The 13999-nt window shown below is 42.9% G+C and overlaps 1 protein-coding gene across 1 annotated transcript in view; it reads right to left on the bottom strand.

Moving 5' to 3' along the window:
* The window catches only part of EMB2785 (elongation factor family protein), a 317292-nt gene that overhangs the window by 276065 nt on the left and 27228 nt on the right, over nucleotides 1-13999 (bottom strand). Inside the window, exon 3 of the mRNA XM_089437097.1 lies at nucleotides 13818-13968. Coding sequence (XP_089293223.1) covers nucleotides 13818-13968 — 151 coding nt within the window. The remainder of the gene's footprint in view (nucleotides 1-13817; nucleotides 13969-13999) is intronic.

The raw sequence follows: 13999 nt of genomic DNA on the forward strand, positions 1-13999 counted from the left end.
TCCAAAAGACATGGATCAAGCCAAATCTAATCTTAGCCATTGATTAGTGACTTAATCTCGGCCGTTGATATGTTAACAAGAAAAGTATAAGAGGAGGCTTGAGGGTCACTTGGAGAACACACCAGAGTGATCAGTGATTCTATTCTCTAAAGCGGGGTTTGCTAAGAGAGATAGAATTAGTGATCCGGAGTTGCAGCTGAGGGGCATTGAGTACAGAGAGACAGAGGCAGAGATAGTGTCGGGACAGCAGCATAGTAGCCGGGGAGAGTGACGCAAAGCCAACCAGGGCTCACGCAAGGCCACGTAGAGGCAGCCAAGAGTTGCGCAGAGCCTCAAAGAGGCCAGCATTGCTGATGCAGAGGGCCAAAGGGCTGACGCAGACCCATCCGGGGTGACGCAAGGCCAACGTTGGGCAGAGCGGGGCTGACGCAATCCAAAGAGAGGCTGACGCTGGGGTTTCTGGGGCGGATTGGTGCTGAAGAGCTGCCGGAAGGATTATCTGGGATTTCAGCCAGGAGATTTGTCAGAAACTGAGAGGTATTACTGCCAAGGAAATTCTCTGTTGGGTAGGCCAATTTCGACAACCAGATTGTACTCTGGTATTTCTTAAAAGAAAACCCTCAAATAGTTGCACTGGTTTTCCCGCATTGGGTTTTTTCGGGGACATTGGTCCAAAAATAATGTTGTCATATGGTGTGAATGTTTCTGTTTCCTTTAGTTTATGATCTATAATATGTTGAGCATGCACTAGTGTTTATTTTCAGTATTTACATTGTAAATAACTTGTTAAGTAACATAACAAGTAGGTAGGAATAAATCAGATAAAGTTCATGGAGGGTTTCTAACTAAGTAGACTTAGAAACTTCAACATATCTCAAAGCTCAACTCTTGAACAAGGAGAAGAAAGTCCAATATCTTATCACTCTTCCTAGTAGTACCTCCAATGGAAAGAATCCTTTATCCTCTCATGTACATTGCTAGTAGCTACCTTACAGTAAGCTCGACCCTCTAGGTAAACAAATTCAATGTCTAAAATAAGAGGAGGAGAATGTACCTCCACCTTGCTTCCTTTTGGATATGAAGAGAATAAAAGGGAGAAGTTTCTTGTTTATCTTAGAAAGATGACAAATGCCTTCACACCACCCTCTAACTACAAAAAGCATAAAAGAAACTCGAAAAAATAAAACTCCCTTATTTTTCCAATCTTCTCCTAGAATTCCACCTAGACTCCTTCCCACATCACAAAATGCAACATATATAGTACCAAAATTCCACCTAGACCCCTTCCCACATCACAAAATGCTCTCTCTCAATTAAAATACATGTTAGCCACATTTCTTGCAGAAGGTTAATTGTCCCGCAGAAGACATTGGGTAATTCAAACTTACGTAATCATAAGACCAAAACATAACATGGGTTTTGATAAATTACCAATAGGAGTGATGTCAAAAAAATATTGTTTTTTTCATTTGGAATACCACTGATGATAGACATGCCAAGTTGGCTAAAGCAACAAATTGGTGAGCTGGGACCATCTCTAAAATTTTCCACATGGATAATGTTGATGGATCAAGTGGCTCTAAGTGGCATTAACTGTGAGTGACCATTATGTTGAAATTTCTAAGTATTACCTGTTAGAAATTTTATCTGTAATCTTTGGTTTATTTCACCTACTTGTTTAAATACTAACAAGTTATTTAACCATATAAATACTGAAATAAACACAATACAGTCTCAACCATCTACAGATCAACAACTGAAAGAAATAGACAAACACACAAGGGACACTGTTATTTTTGGACAAATGTCCCCAGAAAAACCCAACTTGGGAAAACCGGTGCAGCAGTTCTGAGGGTTTTATTATTAAGCAACTCTTTTCTGAGTACACTGGGTGCCAAACTGGCTCACCCGACAGAGATACAAAACCGGCAGCAATACCTCTCTTCGAAAGCAGATATTCGGAAGGTCTGCCCCACGAAATCCCTCTCTAGCACAATCTCAAGCTCAGCGTCGGTCCTCCTGGCCTCTGCGTCAGCCCTCTGTGGCTCTGCGAGCCTCTCTGGCTCTTTGTGTCACTCCTGCAGACTCTGTGTGGATGATGCAAGCCCTTTTGGTTCTGCGCAGTCTTTGTTGCCTCTGTGTGGCTCCCTCTGGCTCTGTGTCTACCTTTCTCTACTTTTGCACTGGTCTTTTGGCACTGTCTTTGCCTCGTACTCACTGCCCCTCGCTGCAAATGATCACTGATTCGATTTCTCTTAGTAAACCCTGCTCTAGAAAATCAAATAACTGATCACTCTGGTGTATTCTCCAATTGACCCTCAAGCCTCCTCTTATACTTTTCATGTTGGTGCTTCAACGGACGAGATTACATCTCTAATCAACGGCTAAGATTAGATTTGTCTTGATCCATGTCATTTGGAACCTTCTGACCTAGTTTTATATTAATTATTTTAATATCTCCTTAACCGGGTAGAATTTGCCCAAACCATTTCTGGGTCTTGGAGATCTCATGTGCTTTAACCTCTCCACCAATTTTCATGGCTAGAGCACATCTGATGCTACCCCAAATCAACACTCCCTCTTAGAGAGGACTATGCTTCTTAGAGAGGACTATGCTCTAGTAATACTCCATACTGAGCATCACCCTGATTATACGGCACCGATACCTGTGTTGACGCTAGGCCTCCCCGCCCAACATCCTCTGCACTGCTGCATCTTGTACTGTTTCCCATGGCTCTGCCACTGCTGCATCTGTACAAAAGCTCCCTCTGCATCTGCGTTGTTATTGGTCCTTTCTCCCAACAATGCATCTGCACCGCATCCCTTCTCATCCTGTTGCATTGTGCTACTGCTTACTACCACTGCACTACAACTCAGTTACTAAGAAGTAAGTAACTAATCCACCCAACTACTGACATCCCTGTCAGGGTAGAAACACTCCCAATCTTGAAGCTTTCTCTGTCGCTATCTCGTGCTCCCTCTACTGCCTCTGCACTGCTGCAACAACTCCCTACCTCTCGCACCACTGCAAACCTCTCTGTGCCATCCTGCACTGCTGCAACCTCCTCTGTGCCTCTCGCACTGCTGCAAGCCTCTCTGCACTGCCTGGGACTACTGCATTGTAGTACTCTTTGTCGCTTCATCCGCCTCCGTTTCTACTGACATCCACCATTCTGCTACTCTCATTTCGGGGCTCCCGTAGCCAGGTATAATCCAAGAGTCTGGGTGCCTCAAGGATCCTGTCCCTCGTCGCCTGTAGTCCCCCTGTAACTCTATGTCTCCTCACCTCTTCTCTAGAAGTACTTGAGCACTCATGGCACAATCATCATCCTCCTCTACCTCCTTTTCCGCCTTTGCTAGCGCTGCATTGGAGTCAGTCGCCTCTCCCTTATTCTTCTTCCTTGGACACTAGTTCGCATAATGCCCCAATTCCCTACAGTTGAAGCACTTGAAGCACTTTATCTTGGAGAGGTCCTTTTTCTTCCTCTTCTCCTGCTTCCCCGCAGATGCCAGAGTTGCATCCTCTTCCTCCTCTTTCTTGATCCAAACTCCTTTGTTGCTACTTTCTGTCTTGGACAGCCGTCTGGTCTCTGCTTGGCAAAGCGTTGCCCACAATTCTTCCCAATCTGGAAGATTCGCCCTACCTAGACTGCTCTGGACAAATGTCTCCCACTCCTCAGAGACTGCGTTTAGGGGGGTCCTCACCATCAACTCTTGATCTGTCGTGGCCCCTATGGAAGTCAGTTCGTCTCGGATCTCCTTCAATCTGCCAAGGAAGTGATCTATCTGCTCCCCCTTCTGCATCTGGTACGACCGCAGCTGATTCTCTAGAAGCATCCTCCTCTGCACGGAAGTGCCTTGATACAACTTGGTTAAGGTGTCCCACATTTCCTTTGTCGTCTCCTTCTTGGCAATATGCTAGACCACACGATCCTTGACCCCATCAAAGATTATGCAGTTCGCCTTGGCCATCGCATGCTCATACTTCTCATTTTCAAGTGGGTCCACTGGGATAGCCACGATTCTCAAGGCGAACACCTTGATGCCATGTCTATCTAGAACGGACAAGATCCTGACCTTCCAAATGACAAAGTTGGATGCCCTAGCCTGTCCTGATCCCTCAATCCATTCATGGCCATCTCTCTCCTCTTCTTTTCAACTCCTCTGAGTCTCTACTTCCCTCTGGAAGTTCTCTCTTTGACTCCCTTTGAGTCTCTACTTCCCAACTGGAAGTTCTCTGCTAGACTCCTTCTGAGTCTCAATTCCCCTCCTGGAAATCCTCCTGCCAACCGTCGAATCGCACCTCCCCTGATCTCCTATGCATCTGCAACATTGATCTGGATTTCTTGGCTAGAAATCCTCCTAGGTAGCGACTCCCTCTACCTTGGTTTTGCCCCGTTAGGTATTGTTCTATCTCGGCAGCAACAGCACCCCACCAGCTTCACTCCCCGTAATCTGCCCACAGCTTCCTATGCCCCAGCAACTGAAGGACTGAGCCTCTAGGCTCTGCGCAATCCCGGCACTGGCTGAATTGCTCCCTTGGCCAACTACGTCAACCCTCTTGGTCTCTACATGGCTCTTCGTGAGCCTCTTCTGCCCTCCTCAGCCTCTGCGCTGGCCTCTCTCTGGCTCGCACTAATGACACAGTCCCTCATCGTCAACCCTTCTATGTTGCCTTCTGCTAGGAACAGCTTCTGTCACTAGGGACAACAGTTTCTGCTGCAAATGCTTCGATTCAATTGATGCCTTCAGCTCTAATATGATCTGCAATCCTCTGATACCATGTTGAAAGCGGCAGAGGAAAGGTTGTCGCAAAGGGATGGAGCATCCAGCTTTGTGGTCTGGAAAATCAGGATCTTGTCCATTCTAGATAGACATCGCATCAAGGGCTTCGCCTTGAGAGTAAACGCTATCCCAGTTGACTCGATAGCTAATGAAAGGTACGAGGAGGCAATGCCCTAGGCAAAATGCATCATCCTTGATGGGGTCAAGGATCATGTGGTCCAACATATTGCCGAGAAGGAAATAGCAAAGGATATGTGGGACACCTTGAAGATGTTGTACCAGCATACTTCCGTGCAGAGGAAGATGCTCCTTGAGAATCAGCGAAAGTCATACCAGATGCAGAAGGGAGAGCAAATAGATCACTTCCTTAGCAAGTTGCAGGAGATCCGGGACCAACTGACCTCCATAGGGGCTACGCCGAATCAGGAGTCGATGGTAAGGACCACACTTAACGCAGTTTTCGAGCATTGGGAGATATTTGTCCAGAGCATATTGGGCAAGGCAAGTCTTCCAGATTGGGAAGAACTATGGGCGGCTCTTTGTCAAGAAGAGATCAAACAGCTAACCAAGAGGGGAGGTAGCAGCAAAGAAGTCAGGATCAAGAAGGAAGAGGAAGAAGTTGTGGCTCTAGCATCTGCGGGAAAGTAGGAGATGGGGAAGAAGAAGTACCTCTCCAAGGTCAAGTGCTTCCATTGTGGGGAACTGGGTCACTATGTGAACCAATGTCCGAGAAAGAAGAGTAAGGGATAGGCTTCTGACTCGAAGGCAGCGCTAGCAAAGGCGGAGAAAGAAGTCGAAGAGGATGACGATTGTGCCATGACTGCTTATGTGCCACTTGAGAAGAAGTGGGCAGACATCGAGCTGTAGTCAGGAGGACTACAGGGGATGAAGGGGCAGGATGCTTGAGGTTCCCAACCTCTTGGATTATACCTTCCTACGGGAGCCCCGAAGAGAGAGTAGCAAGACTGGCGGATGTGGGTTTAGACGGATGTGAATGAAGCGGCGGAGAGTGCTACAGTGCAGGAGTCCCCGGCAGCGCGAGGCTAGCAAACCGCAACAGTGCGAGAGGCACGGGAGTGTTGCACCAATGCAGGATGGCACAGAGAGGTGTGCAACAGTGCAAGATGCAGGGAGTTGTTGCAGCAGCGCAGAGGTCAGTAGAGGGAGCACTTGTTAGCGGCAGAGGAAACTTCAGCATTAGGAGTGTTTCTAGCCTGACAAGGATGTCCGAAGTTGGGTAGATCAGTTACTTACTTCTCAGTAACTGAGTTGCAGTGCAATAGCAGTATGCAGTAGCATGCTGCAGCATGATGAGAGAGGGATGCAGTGTTGGGAGTATGGACCAGCAGCAGCACGAATGCAGAGGGAGTTGTCGTACAGATGCAGCAGTGCCAGTGGCAGGTACATGGGCAACAGTACAGGATGCAACGGTGCAGAGGATGTTGGGCGGGGAGGCCTAGCATCAGCACAGGTACTGGTGCCGTATAATCAAAGTGATGCTTAGTGGGGAGTATTACTAGAGCACAGTCCTCGCTAAGAGGGAGTGTTGATTTCGAGTAGCATCAGATGTGCTCTAGCCATGAAAATTGGTGGAGAGGCTAAAGCACATGAGATCTCCAAGACCCAGAAATGGTTTGGACAGATTGTACCCAATTTGGGAAATATTAGAATAATTAATATTTTTAATGGAGTTCCTAAGTTTAAACTTGGGAAAAATAAAATATTAATGGGTATTAATATAAAATTGGGTTAAAAGGTTCCAAAAGTCATGGATCAGGCCAAATATAATCTTAGTCGTTGATTAGAGATTTAATCTCGGTCGTTGAAAGACCAACAGGAAAAGTGTAAGAGGAGGCTTGAGGGTCAGTTGGAGAATACACCAGAGTGATCAGTCATTCATTTTGCTAAAGTGGGGTTGCTAAGCAAAGTTGAATCAGTGATCAGCAGCGAGGGGCAATGAGTACGAGACAAAGGGGCAAAGACAGTACTAAGAGACTAGCGCAGAAGCAGAGAGAGCGAGAGCAACAGCCAGTTTAGGCCACGCAAAGCCCAGCAGAGACAGCGCAGAGGCCAGAGGGACTACGCCATCCACGCAGAGGCTGCTGGAGTGACGCAAAGGGTCCCAGAGGTCGCAATGCCTCAGAGCGTTGAAGTAGAGGGTCCTGCAGTTGACGCAGGTCAGCAGGAGACTAATGCAAAGGCTAGAAGGGCCAATGCTAAACTTCAAAGTCACTGGAGAGGGTTTCGTGGGATAGGTTTTCTGAATACTTGTTTCCGTAATATTTCAGACCTGTAATAAGGTATTACAGCAGTAGATTGACCCACAGATCAGCAAGCTAGAGATCTCAGAAACAATGCCCAATGTACCCAAAAATAGAAAAGAAAATCAATTTTTAGGGCCTTTGGAGAGCGTGATTCAGAAAATTTCAAATCTGATCTATTTACTAGAACAGTGAATAACTGATAGATCAGCAAGCTAATGCAGTTACAATCAATGCCAAAATTGCCTAGAAATAGAAAAATTTACTAGAAACTGAAAATTTCAAGTTTTAGACCCTTATTAAGTGTATGCTTCAGAAATTTCAGATCTGAAAACTTTAGTTATGCAATAAATTTCAGATCTGAAAACTTCAATTATGGAGTAGATTTCAGCGAGCATAAAAGTTAGATCTAGGCTAGATCTGGGATACCCAAGTGGCCAAAATTTATGAAACTGAAGATTTTGCAATTTTAAACAATTTTGACCATGTGGCATGCTAAGTCACATGACACGAGGACATGAGACACGGAGGACACGTAAATACGAGTATTCCACACGAGACACAGCGACCCTAGAAACAGGACACGAAGGACACATTTTATATATATATATGTTAAAAGAATACTAAAATATAGTGCTTGATCCATATAGATATGAATCATGATGATATCTATTTAGTATTTAGTATACACCATTTACTATTTAGTAATTTACTAGTTAGTTTATTAATTTACTACATCATTGATGTTCACAGTTCAATGTTCATTGTTCATGTTATAGTTTTTGTTATTAAGTTCAAACAAGTTTGATCATGTTCAAACATCACATAAGGTAGTTTATGAACTATAAATTTGTGTTCAAACTTCATTGTTGACCAGAGCATTAATCGAGCTTTCCCTCCCTTTAGACCTCGAAGGTGTAGTGAGCAATGACCACATGACAGCGCGCTGGGATTTTTATTTCAACACGATCTACACGTGGTCACACGTGTAAAATTAAGTTAAGTTTTGTAGGCTATAACACAACTTACAAGAAATTTAAGTGCTCCAAACTCTCAGCAAAGCACGCGAACGCTCGTCTCCTGCATCTCCAAGTCCAGGTCGATGTGAAGTTGTGAGCATTGCGCTCGAATCTGATGGAATTCCTCACACTGCACAACAAATTTGATTTCGGCGGCGAGCAAACTCGACTTCGGTGGCAAACAATGACAAAAAAACCCAAAAATAAACCATGTTGCAGGTTTTAAATGTCACTTTTCATGGGACATGTGTCCTAAGAACTAAAAACATTAGGGCACATTTTCGCCACATCCAAAACACGTGTCTCCATTGGAGGTACAAAGAAAAACGTTTTCGACATGTTTTAGGACACGTTTAGTGTCCGACACGTGAAATACGGGACACGAGACCCTGAGGGACGTGTCCATTGACTTAGGTGGCATGTGATTTTAGGGCTTAAGTGTTATTGATTTGACTATTATAATAAATCAAAGATAAACCTAGGGTTTAGAAGAGGCACTATAGAGACTGTGGCTCTGACGACTGCAAGGTCGTCATGTTAACCACTGAAGAGTTGCCAAGCCCCTCAAGCTAGGTGAGAAGGGTTACCCTAGATTTCTATCAACCTAGCTTATGCTAGAAGGTAAGTTTTAATGCAGGTTAGATCTAGGAAGCTTATGCAAGAGATTATGAGTGAGATTATCTTGAATTAAGATTGTTTATGTTACCAGAGTACTTAACAATGATGAGATGACAATCTTGAACAAGACAAATTGTTTTAGAGGCACCAGGGAAAAACTTTAACAAATTCTCACAAGATGTAAAATGCCAATTTTTCAACAATGTTTGATACCACTGTAAGATAAACTAATCACCATTCAAGAAGGATCTTTATTTATACTAGATCATTGGTGGCCTAGGTCGTTGGTGGCTTTAAGGGGGGCGACCAACCATTTTTGCAACCATTTGCATTTATCATATTTTATTTATGCCAAAATATTGATCAAGATATCATCCATTTGGGGCATCATGCCCATACATCAGGGCTTCAACTTTAAGACAACATATCTCCTAGACTGTGAGGAGTTACAAGGCGTGCCGCCCACCATTGGAATTGGCATGACAAGGACAAGTAAATGATGATGGTCTTGTGATCAAAAACATTGATCTTCCACTATCATTTCTCTCATCAAGCGCAAGGCATCATGACTACACCACAAGGGTTGGGCTTTCTTCTCTTCCTTCCAAGGCTTATTATTCATTGGAGATTCCAATTAATGCAATCCATAAACTAATATAAAGAGCGTTCAAAGACAGATGTTGGCATCAATGACAACACCATTCAACATGTCGGCCCCCCTCTAGAGTCCCCTCTCGTTTACTATAATTAGAGGGCTCGGTTCCTCTTCAAAATTATCAATCAAAGGCACATCCATCTATCATTATGTTTGATCTCAAGAAGCCTACGTAGTCACACATAACAGAGTAGGTTAAGTTTATTACGAAAGATAATGGGATAAATTATGTGTTTTTCAGGAGTCGTTATTTGCTAGTCAAAGGTCACTATTCTGAGGCTCATTGCAGATCTATTATGTCGCACTTTCAGCCTTACTGAGGCCCATTCGGAGGCTTATTTCGCACTGATTCTGAAGGTGTTCTCAGGCTCGCTTAAGGTACTGTTTCGAGGTGTTCTTGAGGTTGTTTCGCATATGTTCTAGGCCATTTCTGAGGCTTGTTTCAGCCTCACTCTCACATCTGTCTGAGGCTATTCCGAGGCAGTTTCCTGAGGACTTATTCGGCCTTTTTCCGAGGCATATTCTGCTCATCTGTGATATGATTTTGGTCTTGGTTGAAGGCTTATCTGAGACAACATTTGATGTTTGCATTCACTAGTTCTAAGGTTAGTTTTTGAAGATTATTTTGATGCTTTTCAGTCTATTAAAGGTTGTTCGAGGCATGCTCTTGATCCAAAGAAAAGGTCACATAAAGCTGCTGCAATTGAGGCCAAGTATTGGTCACAAAAGGGTAACAATTGTGCTACTGTAGGAGGTCGAGTAAACCTGGGTTAGCCACGGACTAGGGGTCAGCTCAAGCTTCGTTTCTTGGACTACAAAAAGGGATAAATTAAGCCAATTTTAAGGGTTGTTCAAGAATTGTTTTAATTGTTGATCTAGAGCCAGGATTGACAGCTGAAAAGGGGAGTATTTAGCATTGTGTTAAGGCTAATTTGAATTGAAGTTCTATGGCATATTTGATCACAAACTGAAGGGTTGATCTGATCATGCAAGTAAGTCTGTTTCAGGACCAGTAAGGCTATAGTATAAAGAAGATTTTTTTCTTGGTCTGTGTATACTCCTCCTTGAGGTTAAAATATTAGCAGAGAATGTCCATTCTTCACAGCAGATCCAACTTGACAAATTTGAGGTATGAGCTCATGTTACTGTTAACTGTTAGGTAGGCATACTTACAGTTGTATTCAAGCAAGTGTGTTGACTGGAATTTCGTGGCATATACTCTATGATCTGGGCATATATCAGAGACAGCAGTAAGGGTTTATTTCAATATCATTGTAAGTGGGTCATTGTCCATGATACGGGAGCCCACATTTTATTCTTCTATCTTTTATTTTCAGGGTGGTTGGGTGGTGCAAGGCGGAGAGTGAAGTCTCCCTCAGGTTGGATCCTGAAAACACTTCAGGGTGGCCACGTGGGGCAAGTGGGAGCTTGCAGGGTGTTGAAGCATCCTTTTAGTGGTAGCTGATAAAACTAGGGCATTGGAGCATCCTTCCAGTTGGAGCTAGTAAAACCAAGGTGTTGGAGCATCCTTTGAGGAGTTAGAGCTTCCTAAAACAAAATGTTTTTCTAATAGAGTACTAGGAATTTGGAGCTTCCCTTCAGTTGGAGCTGATAAAATATTGTACTCATAAATTATATTAGAAAGAGTTCAATGGTTTTCCTCCAGAAGGGTTTCCACCTAAAAAAATCTTGTGCACTGTTCTTGTGATGTCATGTTGATTTATGTTTGATCTGATGTTAATGCTCTATAAGTTTAAGAATTAACTAATTGAAGTGAAATACCAATCCACCCCCTCTCAGTAATTCCACAAGCTTGACACCCCAACATACCGATGATGTGCCTAGTGGATCCAAGATCTCCCCAAGATAGCCTTGGCACTATTTGATGGTCATCACTTGATGAAGAGCCTAGATGATGATGGTCATCCTTGAGATGACAACGGAGGGCTTGTACATCACCTTGGAGCCCCAAGGCTTAAGATATTTGATGCCACATCACTCATTTTCCTGCAGTGAGGATGACATAGGGCACTTTCAGGCATGGCATGTTGGCATGGAGACTTTTCATGTCTTGCACATGACCCTTGAGGCATTTCTTGGAGTACGGAGCACTCCTTAGCCCTTGTCTCACATTTTGAGGGCTTATTGAGCTCACATGGAGGGTGATATCATACCTTTGGAGCATTTATTCCCACATGTGTGGGCTTTTATGGCATATTTGTCTTGTTTTTGAGCTATGAGGTTGGCTTGTAAACTCTTTCTTGTGGAACACTCAAAAATTAACTTGTCTTTCGAGCTTTTGGTCATTTTATTTGCAGTGAGTGGGAGAAGGCTCATATAGATAGAGCCTCCCCTCCCTTCTTATTACATCATCACACATGTCAATTCAACCTCTCTAAAAGGATTGAGAACTAGCTTCCTTATTCGCTACTTGGGCATAATGTGATCTTATATCGCGGGACTTGCTCTTGGATGTGATTTTTACTTGGAGACACCATTATGGGATTGAAAGAAGAGCTATTATGGAAGATTTTGTAAGTTTATTGCTGATTATTGATATTTTGCATGCTTAAACTAGGGCTTCTATTGTTCCATGTCTAAATTCTTATCACTAGTGAAACTTTGCTTCATTATTGCATGTAGAATTGTCTTCTTCATAGCCTATAAGGGAACTCCTAGTGTGCAGAACTTATAACTAATTTCTCCCCTCACAAGAATAGTTAGGGTTTTACAAGTGGATGCCTTAGAGAATTCCCCCTTACTCCATCAAGGTCCTTCATTGGTATTTTGCTCCATTAAGACTCCATTTTCCCTTGTAGGTTAAGGCGTGGACCTAGGAGTGTGTTGATCAACCTTGAAACTAAATAAATTTTACCTACACCCTCTCTCTAGGATTTTAGGTGCAGATTTGTATGTAAAGTGTTGTTTTATTGCATGGGAGTGGTTCTAAATTGTAGGCTAATCTATATAAACCCTCTAAAAGCAAAATCTAGCATTATAGATTGTCTTGCATGCCCTAATAGGGCTAACATCACCTCAATTTACAGTTGTTTATGTACATCTAACAGCCCTAAGACCTTATTGCTTGCATCAACCCTAGTCTCTATTGGATACCCTCGTTCCCTTCTTGTTGAACATCATTTATAGGGTCTTTCTAAGGCTGCTATATGCCATTGCATGCCCTAAACTTAAACATTATTCCAACCCTAACTTGTAGCAGACATGTCATCAGTCTAACCCTAGAGAGCTTGAACCTAAGCCTTGAATATCTTGGACATCTTTGGCCATGCCAACCACTCTATCTATCCTTAGACCTGCAAAATAAGTCACCTTGAGCCCTGTATTAAAATACCTTATGGGTGGCATGGGAAGCCTCCCATGTGGTTGAAATCCCACTAAACAGCAGGAGGAAGGTTGCTAAGGTGATAATGGCAACCCTTCCTCATTGTTTCCATAAGGTCCGACCCCTTGTCTGGTGAAGCCTTTCACCAGACCCGCTAGATTTTGTGGCAACATTTAGTAAGCCAGTATCGGCTACCAAGGATCTTACTTGTTTCACATAAGACACTAAAATAAATCAAAAACCAATGACATATTAATATATTATCAATATAAACCTGGTAAAAAATAGTTTTTTAATCAAATAAATGAAGCAATATAGTCCCAATTTATCATTATCAATCAATCAGGGCTTCAAAGGATATGGAATATCATAATTATAATTTTCTCAATTAATATAATGATATATATTAGAAATACCAGCACCTGAAGGTTGGTCTACTTTGTTTAACATGAGAACTGGACGAATCCCATATTTTAGAGCTTTTGCGACAAGAAATTTTGTTTGTGTGAGGGGACCTTCACCAGCATCTACTACTAAAACTGCTCCTTCCACCATACCATAAAACTCTCCAATACCTCCACACAAGGTAGTCACTCCTCTAACTGGTAGTGAAAAGTGCAAAGAGTTCACCGTTCAATGTGACCTCCAAATATGTAGCTGACGCTTTGAGAAGTGTGAAGACACCCCCCCAAGGAACACTCCAATGCATCAAAATATATAGCAACTTCTTTAAATATGTAGAAAGATGCCCCATAAAGTAAAACCAAGATGTCCTCCAAATCACTGCTTATCACCAAAAGATTCACCCCCCCATAACTGTACCACTGAAAAAAAAATTCCTCCAAAAATGCAAAAGGAACCATGCAGTTTCAGGGGGTAACATAGAGCAAATTATGTAGTAAGGTAATATAGGCTACCAAGGCTCTTAAATGTTTCACACAAGACACTAAAATAAAATGAAAACAAATGCAATATTATCACTATAAACCTGGTAAAAAATAGATTTTTAATCAAATAAATCAAGCAATATAGTCCCAATTTATCATTACCGATCAATCAGGGCTTCAAAGGATATGGCATATCATATTTATAATTTTCTCAATTAATATAATGAAATACATTAGAAATACCAGCACCTGAAGGTCGGTCTACTTTGTTTAACATGAGAACTGGACGAATCCCATATTTTAGAGCTTTTGCAACAACAAATTTTGTTTGTGCAAGGGGGCCTTCACCAGCATCTACCACTAAAACTGCTCCTTCCACCATGCCAACAACCCTCTCTACCTGAACAAACCCAATAACAAGAAACAGCTGT

This window comes from Pinus tabuliformis, chromosome 5_2 (assembly GCF_031772625.1).
Source record: "Pinus tabuliformis cultivar Carrire ecotype Pingquan chromosome 5_2, CPIR1, whole genome shotgun sequence".
Classification (NCBI taxonomy): domain Eukaryota; kingdom Viridiplantae; phylum Streptophyta; class Pinopsida; order Pinales; family Pinaceae; genus Pinus; species Pinus tabuliformis.